At 54.9% G+C, this 15,582-nt stretch overlaps 2 protein-coding genes across 17 annotated transcripts; one reads left to right on the top strand and one right to left on the bottom strand.

The window, feature by feature from the left end:
* Positions 1-817: 817 nt before the first annotated feature.
* On the bottom strand, positions 818-8,937 carry BCL2L12 (BCL2 like 12). Of its 10 annotated transcripts, none has more exons than XM_016936572.3 (7): positions 8,694-8,937; positions 7,962-8,076; positions 7,600-7,742; positions 5,817-5,903; positions 5,639-5,730; positions 4,263-4,535; positions 818-1,036 (listed from the first exon to the last, which is right to left on the bottom strand). In XM_016936572.3, exons 1-7 carry the CDS (start codon positions 8,935-8,937, stop codon positions 986-988), a joined length of 1,005 nt encoding a protein of 334 aa, XP_016792061.1. In that variant the 3' UTR covers positions 818-985. The 10 variants fall into 10 exon arrangements, 9 of the variants coding, with proteins under 9 accessions (XP_016792061.1, XP_016792062.1, XP_054528769.1 ...); XM_016936573.3 differs by having other exon boundaries at positions 7,600-7,739; XM_054672794.2 differs by lacking the exon at positions 8,694-8,937 and adding an exon at positions 8,477-8,584.
* Positions 8,938-8,950: 13 nt separating this feature from the next.
* On the top strand, positions 8,951-15,168 carry IRF3 (interferon regulatory factor 3). Of its 7 annotated transcripts, XM_016936568.3 has the most exons (8): positions 8,992-9,130; positions 10,077-10,307; positions 11,236-11,407; positions 11,492-11,562; positions 12,133-12,325; positions 12,422-12,802; positions 13,914-14,029; positions 14,904-15,168. In XM_016936568.3, exons 2-8 carry the CDS (start codon positions 10,248-10,250, stop codon positions 15,087-15,089), a joined length of 1,179 nt encoding a protein of 392 aa, XP_016792057.1. In that variant the 5' UTR covers positions 8,992-9,130; positions 10,077-10,247; the 3' UTR covers positions 15,090-15,168. The 7 variants fall into 7 exon arrangements, with proteins under 7 accessions (XP_063658157.1, XP_016792057.1, XP_063658156.1 ...); XM_063802087.1 differs by lacking the exon at positions 10,077-10,307 and having other exon boundaries at positions 8,951-9,089; XM_063802086.1 differs by lacking the exon at positions 10,077-10,307 and having other exon boundaries at positions 8,997-9,130.
* The last annotated feature ends 414 nt before the right edge of the window (positions 15,169-15,582 follow it).

Here is a 15,582-nt window from a genome sequence, read left to right as displayed (position 1 = left end):
GATCTCAACTCACTGCAACCTCTTGCCTCCCGGGTTCAAGCGAGTCTCGTGCCTCAGTCACCCAAGTAGCTGGGATTACAGGCACCCACCACCATGCCCGGCTAATTTTTGTATTTTTAGTAGAGATGGGGTTTCACCATGTTGGCCTGGCTGGTCTTGAACTCCTGACCTCAAGTGATCCACCTGCCTTGGCCTCCCATAAAAATTCTTTTTTAAAAATTAGCTAGGCGTGGTGTCGCATGCCTTTAGTTCCAGCTACTAGAGAGGCTGAAGTGGGAGGATCACTTGAGCCCAGGAGGTTGAGGCTGCAGTGAGCCATGATAGTGCCACTGTATCTATATAACAGTGCAAGTATAGGCAACAGAGCAAGACCCTATCTCCAAAAAAAAGGGGAGAGTGGGGGGTATGTGTGAGACAAACCACTGGTCTGTAGGTAGATGAGAAACCAGCAAGAGAGACTTGAAAGGAGCAATGGGAGGAGAAAAACAAGAAGAGGGTGGTGTCCTAGACACAGGTGAAGTTAGACTATACCTTTCTGTGGAATTCACTGGAAAGACTCCATGACCATCATACAGCATTAGCTAGAATAACCAGATCGTGCAATAGGAAAAAAAAATGCAAGTTGCTGGAATATTTACAGATATTCTCTCAAATATGTTACATGTCCAGGAGACAGGCTCTTGTAGGTGCTGCAAATAAATATTTCTACAATGAATGAACTGGTTCTTTCCTCAATTTGCGTAAGCCACAGAAATCTCTGAACCAAATCTCCTCTCCTTAAAACTTTAGTTCCCAAGTGTAAGAACAGACAATTGAATACTTTGTAACGTTTTTAATAAGAAAAGTTTTAAACAATTTATTTTTGGCAAAAACAGGTAGGGCAACCACCACCCCACAGCCCTGAGTGGAATAGGAAGACTTGGAAAAGCACACGAAGAGGGCAGGGACATGAGGTGTCATCTTGTAGCAGCTTCTGAGAAAGAGCTCAGTCCAATGGCAAGTTCAAGTCCACGGGTGAAACAGCCAGGATGCCCTCCTGGAAGGGAAAAGTGGCAGAGCCCTGTGAGCAGGGCAGGTGTTCCCCCCATACAGCAGCGTCCACATCAGCCCTGTGAGATTAGAGACGGGAAGGCAAGGAACCAGAGAGCGGAGGGCGACAGACACCCAGAGAAGGGGACAGAGACCCAGACAGAAGGGCACAGGGATGAGGGGGCAGGGTCCTAGCAGGAGGAGGAAAGGTTGAGCTCGAGGAGGGTCAGGACACTGGAGTGGGGTTAGACAGAGATCGAGAGAGAGTGAAGAGTCGGGGGACAGAGTCAGAGATGGGGAAGAGAGTCTTGGGATTTGAACAATTCAGAGTCGTGGCTTCGTGTACAAATCCAGATTCCAACACTCTGCATGCTGGGGACTTTTCCTCTCTGCCCCCACATGACGAGGGTAATAAGAGCCCCATGAGGTTGGAGTGGGTTGAAATGGGATCATTCCATTGAAATCCCTAGCAGACAGCCTGGCCCACTGAGAAAACTCATCTGCTATCAATCCTACTTAAAAAAAAATTTTTTAAGAAACTGTCCAGGCGTGGTAGCTCAGCCTGTAATTCCAGCACTTTGGGAGGCCGAGGTGGGTGGATCACTTGAGGCCAAGAGTTCGAGACCAGCCTGGCCAACAGGGCAAAACCCCGTCTCTGCTAAAACTACAAAATTAGCCGGACATGGTGGTGTGCGCCTGTAACCCCAGCTACTCAGGAGGCTGAGGCAGGGAATCGCTTGAACCCAGGAGGTGGAGGTTGCAGTGAGCCAAGGTCGTGCCACTGCACTCCAGTCTGGGCAATAGAGTGAGACTCCATCTCAAAAATTAAAATAAAATAAAATAAACGAGCTTCTTTGCTGAGCCCAACACTTATATCCATTCCCCTCAACATGTGCTATGAGTTCTGATCTTACTGTAGACTGGACCACCTCCAGTCCTGCTCCCCACCCCCATCGCCCCCATCCCCAAACCTTCCCCATCTCGGGGAACTTAAGATGTCGCCCTGCAGCTGCTCGGGCCAGCATCCTTTAGTCTGTCTCCACACCTGGCCCATTAGCCAAATCTGTCAGCTTCACCGCTAAGTTAAATCCAGCATTCTCCACCGCCCCCGACTTGGGTGAGATCCACTCACCTCCTCCCTGTGCCCCTACTTCTGCCCTCGCCCCCAGCAGTCCGTCCCCAGGCAGCCGCCAGAGGGCGCCCATTAGCGCCTAAATCAGCACCTGTCCCTCCGCTGCTCAGAGACCTTGGCTTACCCAGAGTCAAAGTCCGAGTTGTCACTCACCTTGTCACTCACCATGACCACAGGGTCCTGGCTGGCCCGGCACCTCTCCTCCTCTCATCTGTCGCCCGCTCACCCTACTGTAGCCCTACTGGCCTCCTCCTCCCTGCTCCTCAAACACACTTGACCAGCTCCTGCCAGGGAAACCAGTTCCATCCAGAGCCTGGCTTGTGTCCCTCTCTCAGTGAATACCCACAGTGACCCCCCAAGGCAGGTAAATGAGACGGTGCTCACTGGACCAGTGGGGAGAGTGCCGCTCAGGGAGACTGCGACAGTCGCCAAGCCACAGGGCCAGCACGCTGGAGCCCAATCCAACTCTGAAACCGGCACTGGAGATAAAGTAAGAAAAGGAGAGGGGAAGACTTCTGGGTCTTCTGAAGCTGATGTGTTAGAGGCAGGAGACACCAACAAAGAAAAATAAACCAGAAGACAAGTAAAACAAGTCAATTCCACCATCTGTTGGAAGGCCCAAAGTGCTATGGAAGGAAAAATAAAGCAGGAAGGGGGAAGGAGGGCGGTGGGAGGGTGTGGAGGTGGCTGTGATTGTCAATGGGGACCTGGGAAGGCCTCGTTGGGGGTGAAACCAGAGCCCACCAGAAGGAGCAGAGGACGGAGGCAGGGGGTTCCCCAGGAGGGCATCCTGGCAGGCACTGTTGGAAAGGCAGCAGGTAGCCATATAACCTCATCAACAAAATGCCCGCATGCCAGGCAGTGCACAGAGGGCTTACCACATTGACCCCATTTTAACCCTCAGAGCGACCCTTTGAGGTAGCACTACTACTCTCACTATTTTATTTTTTGAGACAGGGTCCCACTCTGTCACCCACACTGGAGTACAGTGGCGCAATCATAGCTCACCACAGCCTTGAACTCCTGGGCTCAAGTGATCCTCCTGGCTCCTCTGCCTCCTGAGTAGCTGGGAGTAAACATGTGAGCTACCATGCTTTGCTAATTATTATTAATTTTAAAATTTTTTATTTATTTATTTTTTGAGACAGAGTCCCGCTCTTGTTGCCCAGGCTGGAGTGCAGTGGTGCAGTCTCAGCTCACTACAACCTCTGCCTCCCAGGTTCAAGCAATTCTCTTGCCTCAGCCTCCCTAGCTGGGATTACAGGCATGCCGGGCTAATTTTGTATTTTTAGTAGAGACTGGATGTCACCATGGTCAGGCTGGTCTCAAACTCCTGACCTCAAGTGATCTACCCACCTCAGTCTCCCAAAGTGCTGGGATTACAGGTGTGAGCCACCGCACCAGGTTTTTATTATATTATTTTGTTGAGACACAGTCTCACTCTGTCGCCCAGGCTGGAGTGCAGTGGCGTGATCTCAGCTCACTGCAATCTCTGCCTCCCAGGTTCAAGCGATTCTCATGCCTCAGTCTCCCCAGTAGCTGGGATTACAGGCACCTGCCACCGCGCCGGGCTAATTTATGTATTTTTTTTAGTAGACATAGGGTTTCACCACGTTGGCCAGCTGGTCTCAAACTCCTGACCTCAGGTGATCCACCTGCCTCGGCCTCCCAAAGTGCTGGGATTACAGGTGTGAGCCACCGCACCCGACCCTGGCTAGTTATTTTCAATTTTTGTAGAGATGGGGTCTTATACTATGTTGTCCAGGCTGGTCTTGAACTCCTGGCCTCAAATAATTCTCCTGCCTCGGCCTCCAAAAGTGCTGGGATTACAGGCATGAGCTACCTCGTCCGGCCTCTCCCTGAGTAACCTCAGTCACTGGTTTCACGCTCACAGTATTAGCGTACCCAGTCGCTGACGCCAGGCATAGTGTCTGCACTCATCGCTGCAGTCCTGGCATACAGCAAGGGCTCAACAGAACGAACGAAGTGGAGCTGGGAGAATACCTGAGGTCTGAGAGGAACCTAAGAAGTCCCCGCCCCTCCTCTATCACATGACAGTTAGGTAAAGTGAGGCCCGGAGAGAGAGGCTTCAGCAGCTCACCCAGCCCCCGTGGGCCTGGATCCAGGGCGTGAAGCTGTGCACGTGCTCCACGCTGAGTCCGGCCAGGGTGCCCCCCAGCCCGGCCACGCGCCGGCTCAGCTCCATGGCTAGGGCCAGGCGGGCCAGGGGCTCCGGGGAAGGAGGCGGGGGCCCGGGGCATGCTCGGCTGGGGCGAGAGCTGTCATCCCGGCTACAGAACAGCTCCACCAGGCGGGCGAAAGAGCCGGAAGACAGGCGGACCAGCTTGCTGCGCAGGGCGGGGTCCGAGGCCAGCTGTAGGGTGGAAGAGGCAGGGTCCGCGTCAGCAGCGCCCCCGGGGCCAGCCAATAGAGGGCTGGGAGGCGTGGCTTCCCGGTTCAGGATCGTTCTAGATGCTAAAGTTCTAGGCCACCCCTCATCCATATTAGCCAATCAAGCCAGACTCCAGGGTCTCTGCCAAACTACCCCCGGGATACTGGCCTGGAACGTGAGTCCCTAAACCATGCCAGGCCCTTGCCTCAACAGCCAATCAGGGCCAATCTCTACTGTAACTGAGTTAATCTAGCCATGCCCCTGGTGGCCTTTCCCAGGGGCCAACCTAGTGTCTACAACAATCTTGCCCTCTACCATTCAATTAATATTAAAGGACGATGTACCTTGTCCAAGCTCCGAAGCCAATCAGATTCCAGGACACAGCCACAAGCCACACCTCCTCTGGTAGTACATTTTCCCCTACATTCTAAGCCAGGTCCCTTCTATGCTCAGTAAGATTTTAGCCACTCCCCCCACCCCCACATTCATTCACTTACTTCCCCAACTTGGCCAGTCTCTTGTGGATAATGTTTCTGATGGCCACACCCTCTGCATTTAGGCCATGCCCCTCTAAACAATCAATTAAAACCACTAATTTACGGTACAGTACTACCCTAACCATACCCCTGTCATTCAACCATTCTTTTTTTTTTTTTTTTTTTTTAAAGACAGAGTCTCACTCCGTCACCCAGGCTGGAGTGCAGTGGCGCAATCTTGGCTCACTGCAACCTCCACCTCCTGGGCTCAAGCGATTCTCCTGCCTCAGCCTTCTGAGTAGCTGGGATTACAGAAGCGCACCACCACACCTGTCTGATTTTTGTATTTTCAGTAGAGATGGGGTTTCACCATGTTGGCCAGGCTGGTCTCGAACTCCTGACCTCAAGTCATCCGCCCAACTCGGCCTCCCAAAGTGCTGGGATTACAGGCGTGAGCCACCACACCCGGCCTCAACCCTTCATTGAAACCTTGTCCCAGCCTCTTTCCACCTGACCATCCAAAGAAAATACAGATCCAGCTTCTGATCCCAGTGCCCCACCATTCCGCAACTCCTGTCCTTGCCAAGGAGTGGGACAGATGCCCATCACCTTCTGGTTAATGACTTCTGCCTCCTCCTCCAGCAGGGCCACCAGCCTCCGCAGTATGGCTTCCTTCTCTGTGGATGGGGGACCCTGTAATTCTGGAGGCAGAAGAGAATTTGGCTGGGGGCAGAACCCTGACTATCTTCCCACCGCCATCCTTCTCTGGGGCTCCTCTGTGCCTCACCTGGGCTGGGCGGAGATTTCAGCTGCTCTTGGACCAGCTGTTCCAGCCGCTGGGCCACCAAAGCATAGAAGTCTGGAGTAGCTGGGCCTGGGGTGAAAAGAGTTAATGACAGGTTTCCAGGACATTGGAAACTTACGGATTCTCTCCTTCCCCCAACTACCTTGGCAGGTGGCAATGATTCCCATTTTATTTATTATTTATTTATGTATTGATTTTGGGAAACGGAGTCTCGCAATTCTCCTGCCTCAGCCTCGTGAGTAGCTGGGACTACAGGCGCATGCTGCCACACCTGGCTAATTTTTTGTATTTTAGTAGAAATGGGGTTGCACCGTGTTGCCCAGGCTGACCTCAGGCAATCCGCCCACCTCAGCCTCCCAAAGTGCTAGGATTACAGGCGTGAGCAACCAAGCCCAGCCATGATTCCCATTTTATAATGGGGTAAACTGAGGCCCAGTGAGAAAACTTGGTTAAAAATGCCAAAACCCTTGTACTTTTCACTTTATGAGATCCTCAGACTGGACTTAGAATGTCAGAGCTGGGGCCAGGCGCGGTGGCTCACGCCTGTAATCCCATCACTTTGGGAGGCTGAGGCAGGCAGATCACCTGAGGTTGGGAGTTCGAGACCAGCCTGACCAACATGGAGAAACCCCATCTCTACTAAAAATACAAAAAAAATTAGCCGGGCATGGTGGCGCATGCCTATAATCCCAGCTACTTGGGAGGCTGAGGCAGGAGAATTACTTGAACCCGGGAGGTAGAGGTTGTGGTGAGCCGAGATTGGGCCATTGCACTCCAGCCTGGGCAACAAGGGCGAAACTCCGTCTCAGAAAAAAAAAAAAAAAAAAAAAAAAGAATGTCAGAGCTGACAGGGTGCGGTGGCTCACGTCTGCAATCCCAACATTTTGGGAGGCCGACGTGGGAGGGTCACTTGAGGCCAGGAGTTTGAGGCCAGCCTGGCCAACATGGCAAAACCCCGTGTCTACTAAAAGTATAAAAATCAGCTAGTATGCTGGCGTGCACCTGTAATCCCAGTCACTCGGGAGGCTGAGGCACGAGAATCGCTTGAGCCCAGGAGGTGGGGATTGCAGTGAGTCGAGATTGCACCCCTGCACTCCAGCCTGGGTGACAGAGCAAGAATCTGTGTCCAAAAGACTGTCAGAGCTCAACTAGACCTTGAAGATGATCTCATCCAAGGAAGGCAAACACAAGACATTACTGTTAGTATCCCCCTTCCCTCACTCACTACAGACATCACCAATTGATCACAGCACTTCCTCTCCCCAGCTGTGAACCCCTTTTCAAGCTAGCACTCCCAGCAGCCATTACTAGTCTGTCCAGGTTCACACCTATGAGGAAACTTGTGGGTCACCTTGATCAAGTCCAGTGACCTCCTCCCCAATTCCTACTCTGCTATTGGAAAAACAGGGGAGCAGGGAAGAGAAAGCATTTTCCCCAGAGTCACGCAACTAAAACAGCCAGGGAGATGTGACTGAAAACCAGCCCTTCTGCCCCTCTATCAGGGGTATTCCTGGCTACAAAAGTCCTAGGGGCAGGGAAGTAGTTATGGAAGGAAAGAGACAACAACCAGATTGACCAAATGCTCTCTGAAAGCCAACCCACAGAATTGACAGAAATCTAACTGGGGAGGGGAGAGGACAGGACGGTTCTGTCCTGAAGGCTGGTGCTAGAGACTCCACACAGCCACCCCCTAGCTGAGTGATCTTAAACTAGCACCTTATCCCGTGTTCTGCCGGCTTCATAGATGATCATGGAAATCTCTTACCAGGCTCTGAACCATAGCAGGGGTGGATGGGCAGAGAGCAAGGCCGAGGGGACTCAGAGGGGGCTGCTCCTCGCCCCAGGGAGCAGGGAAGACATCTTCGAAGGCGGCTCAGGAAGTCTGTTGGCTCTTCTTGGGCAGGGCTTCTGGGGAGGAGGACTTCAGAGACTGACCCCACCAGAGATCCCCTGCAAGCAGTCTCTTTCCCCAACTCCCTCCCTCCTCCGCTGAGGACCTCTCTCCAAAACCCCAAAGACAGAGAATAGAGCCAGATATAAAGAGAGGAGACAGACTGAGACCAGGAGCAAGAGTTAGGAGGGAGCCTCAAATGCTGGCCCCTGGGGGAGAAGGGCCACTCCTCTTACCTAGGTGGAGTTGGAACAGGAGACCCGGCAGCCTCACCACGCCTAAGGAAGGCAGCTAGGACCCTCAGCGTGTCTTCCCGGAGCCCCAGCTCTTCAGAGCCTGCCATGGAGGCACCTGTGAGAGAGAGGGTTAGGGACTGGACTCCAAGGGTTTAGCAAGAAGTGGAGGCTTGGGGACCAGGACTTGTGAGTCCCAAGGAAGGTGCTGAGGGCCTGGACTCCTGGGTCCTTTGGAGAGTGTGGGTCTGGGGGCCTAGACTCTTGAGTCCTCAGACGAAAAAGGGATCAGGAAAAAGACTCTTTGATCCAAGGAAAGGTGGTGGGGCTGGGTGCCCAGATTCGTGGGTCTAAAGGAGGAGGGAGCTGGGGTCCTGGACTTCTGAGTCTTAGAGAGAAAGGAACTGGAGCCCCAGACCCTTAGGTCTCCCAGGAAGAAGAGGCTTAGCGCCCCAACTCCTGGATTCTGTAAGAGGCATATGCCAAACTCCTGAAACCCTTAAAGCATCGGGAACTACCAATCCCAAGAGGTTTCAGGGCAAATCTTCCCCTAGGTCCGCGCTTCTTCGCCGCGCAGCCTGCTGTGAGGTGTAGTTCCAAATCTCCGACTCCTGCTGGAATCTAGAGGACCCTGGACAGTTGGATATCAGAGAAGCGGGACTGGGGTGCCCACTACTGGATCCCGGCCCCCTCCTCTTCCCTCCTCACCCCACCCCTCGTCAACACCCCGCTGACCTGGTCCGGGGCCCCACCGCCGCCTCCTCCACTCAACTTGCGGTCTCCTCCACTCAACTCGTACAAACTTTATTAGTTCAACTTTCCCGCGCCTGCGCACTGGGCCGGGTCGATAACCGGCCCAACGTAGAAAGGGCGGAACGCTGGGTGCACGCTCAATTTGCATGTGACGCTCCCAGCATGCCTCTGGCCGGAAACCCAAAAAAGGGCATAGGGGCGGGAACAGCCCAGCGGGCCGTCCCATCGGCTTTCGGGTCTGTTACCCAAAGAATGATAAAGTTGGTTTTATTTCAAGAAGTCGATCGAAAAGAAAGCCCCAGCGCTCTAGAGCTCAGCTGACGGGAAAGGGGGTGCGCAGCCTCGAGTTTGAGAGCTACCCGGAGCTCCAAGACAGGGGTGGGTTCCAGCTGCCCGCGCGCCCCGACCTTCCATCGTAGGTAACGCGGAAGAGCCCGGGAGAGCGTTGGTGGCGTCCGAGAGCGAGGAGCGGGAAAGAGGATGGGTCTGCACGGAGAGTGGAAAGGCAGGCTGTGTACTCTGGGGAAAGTGGAGCAAGGAAGGAGCTACAGTGGCCGACGCTGGAGGTCGGCTGCAGAAAAACTAGAAAAAGTAGGGAGGGAAGAGGAAAAGAGGAGGCGTCTACACTGAGGGGGTTCTAGAGAGGGAGGGGTGGACTCCGTAGATGGGGGTAGTTCAGTCTCGAAACCTGGGGCGTGCTCTGTCCTGGAGGAGGGAGGCGGGCAGTCGGAGGGGAATTGGATGGAAGTTCTGTGTTGGAAATGTTTTGGGAGATCTTCTGTAGGGGGACTGTGGAAGGGGGTCTACATTGGGGTAAGTGCAGGAGGTAGAGGCTTACACGTGAATCGATTCTGCACTGAAATAACTAGGGAAAGAGGATGCTACCCTGAAAGTGGGGATACTTACTTTCGATGATGTGGGGGAGGGAGGAGGTCTATACTGGCGGAATTGAGGGAGTGGAGGGTCTGCACTGAAGACGCTGGGGAAGGATGTGCCATGGATATGGGAAGGAACCCTAGCTGATTAGAGAGCCTCTCGGGAGGATGGGAAGAGGTTTCCTGTTTGTACCCCCGAAAATATGGGTGAAGGACCTGTGCCGTGGCCCGTGAGAAGGAGGTCTGGGTGCGGAAACTCCAGGCAAGGTGGGTCCGGGGGAGGCCAGTCGCGCCCAGGAAATGCCCTATACGCGCAGGCCGGACCATGGGAACCCCAAAGCCACGGATCCTGCCCTGGCTGGTGTCGCAGCTGGACCTGGGGCAACTGGAGGGCGTGGCCTGGGTGAACAAGAGCCGCACGCGCTTCCGCATCCCTTGGAAGCACGGCCTACGGCAGGATGCACAGCAGGAGGATTTCGGAATCTTCCAGGTGCGTGCGACGACCTGGGACGCTGGAAACCCGGAGCTGCGCGCTGGGCGGAAAGGACTCCTAGTGGGCCCGGCTGAGAAGGCGGAGGTGGCGCGCGAGGGGCGGGCTCGTGCCAACGCCGGTGGGTGGGGCTAGAACGGGAGGGGCGGGGCTAGCCGGATCAGCTGACTGATGGTGGGGCGCAAGCAGGTTTGGAGCTGCAGGGTTACGGGAATAAAACCGGGAAAGCCGGTTAGTACGCAAAGGAAATGCATCCTGGGGGTTTGGGGCTTTCTAGAGGCCGGGGCTCTTGGTTGTAGGATAGATACTGGGGGATGGTTCTTGAAACATCAGAGGTGAGGCCTGGAGCCCCAAATCTGAGGTTCCTAACCACCGAATTAGTATATGCCAGAGGTGGTAAACAGTGTGAGGGGCGGGGTTATCACAGAGGGCGTCGCGGGGCAGGTGGTGCACGGGATTAGACACCAAGTTGGACTTGGAAGCCTGGCTTAGAAAGAAAAGGTTTTTGGGCCGGGGGCGGTGGTTCACACCTGTAATCCCAGCACTTTCCAAGGCCAAGGCGGGAGGATCGCTTGAGCCCAGGAGTTTGAGGCCAGCTTGGGCAACATAGGCTCCATCTCTTTAAAAACAAAAACGAAACAAAACAAAAACCAAAGAGGTTTCAAAGGCTTTTGAAGAGGCCGAGCACAGTAGCTCATGCCTGTAATCCCAGCACTTTGGGAGGCTGAGGAGGACGGATCACCTGAGGTCAGGAGTTCAAGACCAGCCTGGCCAACATGGTGAAACCCCATCTCTACTAAAAATACAAAAATTAGCCAGGTGTAGTGGTGCCCACCTGTAATCCCAGCTACTCAGGAGGCTGAGACAGGAGAATCGCTTGAACCGGGGAGGCGGAAGTTGCAGTGAGCTGAGATTGCACCATTGCATTCCAGCCTGGGTGACAGGAGTGAAACTCCATCTCAAAAAGAAAAAAAGCCTTTTGAAAACTAGAGGTGGGGGATGGAGGTAGGTGGGACGGGGGGATTTGGGGATGGACCTTGCAGAGTTAGAACTTGCCAGGGAAAGAGGGTGGTGTTAGGACTCGGGAGACAGGGTTAGGGCCCCAGGAACAGGATCTAAGTCGTCCTCCCCCACTATCCTGACACCACTGTTGCCCCAGGCCTGGGCCGAGGCCACTGGCGCATATGTTCCCGGGAGGGATAAGCCAGACCTGCCAACCTGGAAGAGGAATTTCCGCTCTGCCCTCAACCGCAAAGAAGGGCTGCGCTTAGCAGAGGACCGGAGCAAGGACCCTCACGACCCACATAAAATCTACGAGTTTGTGAACTCAGGTCTGCCAGCTTGGGGTTCGTGTGGGAGGCTGGGGCCCCAAGGGTTCCTGGCACTCCTACTCCCCTCACCATTTTTCTCAACAGGAGTTGGGGACTTTTCCCAGCCAGACACCTCTCCGGACACCAATGGTGGAGGCAGTACTTCTGATACCCAGGTGAGAATGTGCCCAACCTTCATGCCCCTCAGTCTCTGACCTGTCCCCATGGGCCTTGTCCTCTCCCTCTAGATCATCCCCCCACTCCCCTGCCTCCAGCCTGCCCCTCACCTGAGCCAGTGCTGACCCTGTCTGTCCCTGCCCCAGTCTCCTCAGGAGAAAATTCCAAGTCTTCACCCAGCATTCAAGGCCCAAGCACACCTTCCCGGGATTTCATGGATTTCGATTCGCAGGGGGCTGTCAGCCTCTTGGGAACTGAAAAACTCCCTCACCTTGATCCTGCTGAGGCCCAAGCTGGGGGAGCATCCCCTCTGAAATTCTACCCAGCCTGCTTTGCCCAGGTCTTACCTGCATAGAGCCAGATCCTTGGGTTGGAATGGTAGCACCTGGCGTTCATTAGTGTTTGTTTGGCTGTTGATGCCATGGCTGGCTCTGTCCCCAGGCTGGAAGCCCCTTGAAGGCAGAGCTCAAGCCTGACCTCCCTGCATTGCTGAGAACAGACCTGGTCCATATGAAGTCTCCAGAAAAGGATATGGAAATGCCTGATTCTCTTTTTTTGTTTCCCTCCAGGAAGACATTCTGGATGAGTTACTGGGTAACATGGTGTTGGCCCCACTCCCAGATCCGGGACCCCCAAGCCTGGCTGTAGCCCCTGAGCCCTGCCCTCAGCCCCTGCGGAGCCCCAGCTTGGACAATCCCACTCCCTTCCCAAACCTGGGGCCCTCTGAGAACCCACTGAAGCGGCTGTTGGTACCGGGGGAAGGTGAGTGTCAGCTGCAGGCTGGGAGGGCTGAGGTCTGGGCGGCAGCCCCTGACTCTCAACCCCTCTCCCCTTCACGCCGCTGCTGCCGCTGCTCAGAGTGGGAGTTCGAGGTGACAGCCTTCTACCGGGGCCGCCAAGTCTTCCAGCAGACCATCTCCTGCCCGGAGGGCCTGCGGCTGGTGGGGTCCGAAGTGGGAGACAGGACGCTGCCTGGATGGCCAGTCACACTGCCAGACCCTGGCATGTCCCTGACAGACAGGGGAGTGATGAGCTACGTGAGGCATGTGCTGAGCTGCCTGGGTGGGGGACTGGCTCTCTGGCGGGCCGGGCAGTGGCTCTGGGCCCAGCGGCTGGGGCACTGCCACACATACTGGGCAGTGAGCGAGGAGCTGCTCCCCAACAGCGGGCATGGGCCTGATGGCGAGGTCCCCAAGGACAAGGAAGGAGGCGTGTTTGACCTGGGGCCCTTCATTGTAGGTGAGTGAGACAGGGGCTTCGCCCTGGCCAGTACAAAGCAGCCTGCACAGTGGTTAACAACTCAGGATTGGCCGGGCACGGTGGCTCACGCCTGTAGTCCCAGTACTTTGGGAGGCTGAGGTGGGCAGATGACAAGTTCAGGAGTTCGAGACCAGCCTGGCCAACACAGTGAAACCCCATCTCTACTAAAGATACAAAAAAATAGTCGGGCGTGGTGGCACGTGCCTGTAATCCCAGCTACTCGGGAGGCTGAGGCAGGAGAATTGCTTGAACCCAGGAGGCGGAGATTGCAGTGAGCTGAGATCGCACCACTGCACTCTAGCCTGGTGACAGAGCAAGACTCCATCTCGAACAACAACAAAAAAAGAACTCATGATTAGGACTGAATTCAGACCCTGGCTGCCCTTGGCCCGCTGTATAACCGAGGCAAAGGACTTTGCCCTGAGCCCGTGGAATCCAAGGACGGTCTCCTCTCTCTACCTGCCTGCCAGCGCTGGGGTGAGACACAGGCCCAGTACATAGAGCGTGCTCAGGGAATTAGCTGCCACTGTCATCATCATCGTAACTAATGATGGTGAACAGACCAATAGCAGGAAAGCTACATCCCTTAGGGTTTCGCTGTGCAGTGGCACTTTCTGCCATGATGGAAATGACAGTCACCTGCACTGTTCGGTGCAGCAGCCACTAGCCACAGGGGCCGAGCACTCAGGTGAGGCGAGTGCAACCAGGACATGATTCGTTTTAATTAGTTACAATTTAAACTGAAATAACCTTACATGATTAATGGCTGCAATTGGACAATGCAGCCTCAGACGGGACTGAATGCCAATCAGCTTCTCCAGATTCACTGAGCATCCTTGGGAGCATGGGCCCCCTACTCTGGGCCTGTTATGAATGCTGAGGCTTGGGGGCTTGGGGGTGTGGCCTTCCAACAACCCCACCCTGATGGGAGGGAGGGAAGGAGGGGACTTTCCCCAAACAAGCAGTCCCCTGGTCGAGGCAGCAGAGGGCCTTAGGTCAGGGGAGATGGTGGGGGTTATCATTCAAGTTTACGGGGAAGGGTGGGTAGAGGGTCCTCTCCTCATCCCTGACTAGGCTCCTGGGCCCCCAGATCTGATTACCTTCACGGAAGGAAGCGGACGCTCACCACGCTATGCCCTCTGGTTCTGTGTGGGGGAATCATGGCCCCAGGACCAGCCGTGGACCAAGAGGCTCGTGATGGTCAAGGTGCCTGCAGACCTGAGTCCCTGGGGCTGAGAGGGGTGGCCTTACAGAGGGAAGAGGTTGCTCCCAGGAACTCCAACTCCCAGAAGGCCCTCTAAAAATCTGCAACTTCCAAGATCTCTGCAATAATCAGTTTTTCATCCCCGGGAGGGAGCTCCTTCCCATGGCCTCACCTGCAGAACCTGTTTTGAACTCTCTAAACCAGTGGTCCCCAAACTATTTGGCACCAGGGACTAGTCTCATGGAAGATAATATTTCCACGGACAGGGAGGGCTGGTTTCAGGATGAAACTGCTCCACTGCAGATCATCAGGCATTAGATTCTCTTAAGGAGCAGCCTAGATCCCTCACGTGCGCAGTTTGATAGAGTTCGTGCTCCTCTGAGGATCTAATGCTGCCGCTGATCTCACAGAAGGCAGAGCTCAGGCAGTAATATTCCCCCACCCGCTGCTCACATCCTGCTGTGCAACCTGGTCCCTAACAAGCCGTAGGGGGGTTGGGGACCCCTGCTCTAAACCATGTAGAAGCTGGTGGACTCAAGTTTTAGCTGCCATTGTGAGGCCATGGCTGTGGCTCCCAGGAGTCAAGATCACAGACTGCTCAGCCCTGACTCTGTGTGTGTGTGTGTGTGTGTGTGTGTGTGTGTGTGTGTAAAACTACAACTCCCTGCAGCCCTAGGCCTATGGTTCAGTTACAGCAGTGTGGGTGTATGTATGTGTGTGTGTGTAAAACTACAACTCCCAGCAGCCCTAGGCCTATGGTTCATCCTGCGTTACAGCAGGGGCTGCAGGGAGTTGTAGTCATCCCAGCCCTGACTCCTACCTTGGTGGACACTGGCTGGGTGTTTTCCCTGACTCCTGTCCCCACTTCCCCTGCAGGTTGTGCCCACGTGCCTCAGGGCCTTGGTAGAAATGGCCCGGGTAGGGGGTGCCTCCTCCCTGGAGAACACTGTGGACCTGCACATTTCCAACAGCCACCCACTCTCCCTCACCTCCGACCAGTACAAGGCCTACCTGCAGGACTTGGTGGAGAGCATGGATTTCCAGGGCCCTGGGGAGACCTGAGCCCTCGTTTCTCATGGTGTGCCTCCAACCCCCCTGTTCCCCACCACCTCAACCAATAAACTGGTTCCTGCTATGATCACTTCTTGTGCGTGTCTGGTGTTGGGTGCCCTCTGACCCAATATGGTTGTTATTCCCGCTCAGGGTCTCAGTTTACCCATCTGTGCAGCTATGTACAACTCAGGTGCTCAATGCATGAAGACCAAGCACTGCAGGGGGCAGCTGACACCTCCTCACTTCTGCCCAGGGACCTGGTGGGTGATGGCTGTCCCCGTGTTGTAGACCAAGACACAGGCTGGGAGAGGCGCAAAGGTCACAGAGTAGGAAACACAAAGACTAGCCAGAACCCAGGCCCCCTGCCTTGCCTATGAACAGTTTGGGCAAATGGCCCTTCTCCTTCCAGGCCTCAGGCTCCCCTCTACGTGGGGCTGGAGGGGGCCTTGGTAAAGGGGCTCTGCGGCCACCCTGGAGCCTGCAAAGCCTGCCTGCCTGGTGA

Source organism: Pan troglodytes, chromosome 20 (genome assembly GCF_028858775.2).
Source record: "Pan troglodytes isolate AG18354 chromosome 20, NHGRI_mPanTro3-v2.0_pri, whole genome shotgun sequence".
Classification (NCBI taxonomy): Eukaryota; Metazoa; Chordata; class Mammalia; order Primates; family Hominidae; genus Pan; species Pan troglodytes.
Note: the sequence above shows the minus strand (reverse complement) of the source record. Positions and strands in the feature narration are given on the sequence as shown.

Excerpts from the sequence above, each read along its gene's own strand:
- BCL2L12 (XM_016936572.3), bottom strand. The coding sequence starts at position 8,937 with ATGGGACGGCCCGCTGGGCTGTTCCCGCCCCTATGCCCTTTTTTGGGT. Across the intron at positions 5,731-5,816 it reads GAAATCTCCGCCCAGCCCAG|AATTACAGGGTCCCCCATCC; the intron begins GTGAGGCACAGA and ends TTCTGCCTCCAG. Across the intron at positions 1,037-4,262 it reads TCCAGGCCCACGGGGGCTGG|GAGGGCATCCTGGCTGTTTC; the intron begins GTGAGCTGCTGA and ends TTTCCCTTCCAG.
- IRF3 (XM_016936563.4), top strand. The coding sequence starts at position 9,912 with ATGGGAACCCCAAAGCCACGGATCCTGCCCTGGCTGGTGTCGCAGCTG. Across the intron at positions 10,077-11,235 it reads AGGATTTCGGAATCTTCCAG|GCCTGGGCCGAGGCCACTGG; the intron begins GTGCGTGCGACG and ends CTGTTGCCCCAG. Across the intron at positions 14,030-14,903 it reads AGAGGCTCGTGATGGTCAAG|GTTGTGCCCACGTGCCTCAG; the intron begins GTGCCTGCAGAC and ends CTTCCCCTGCAG.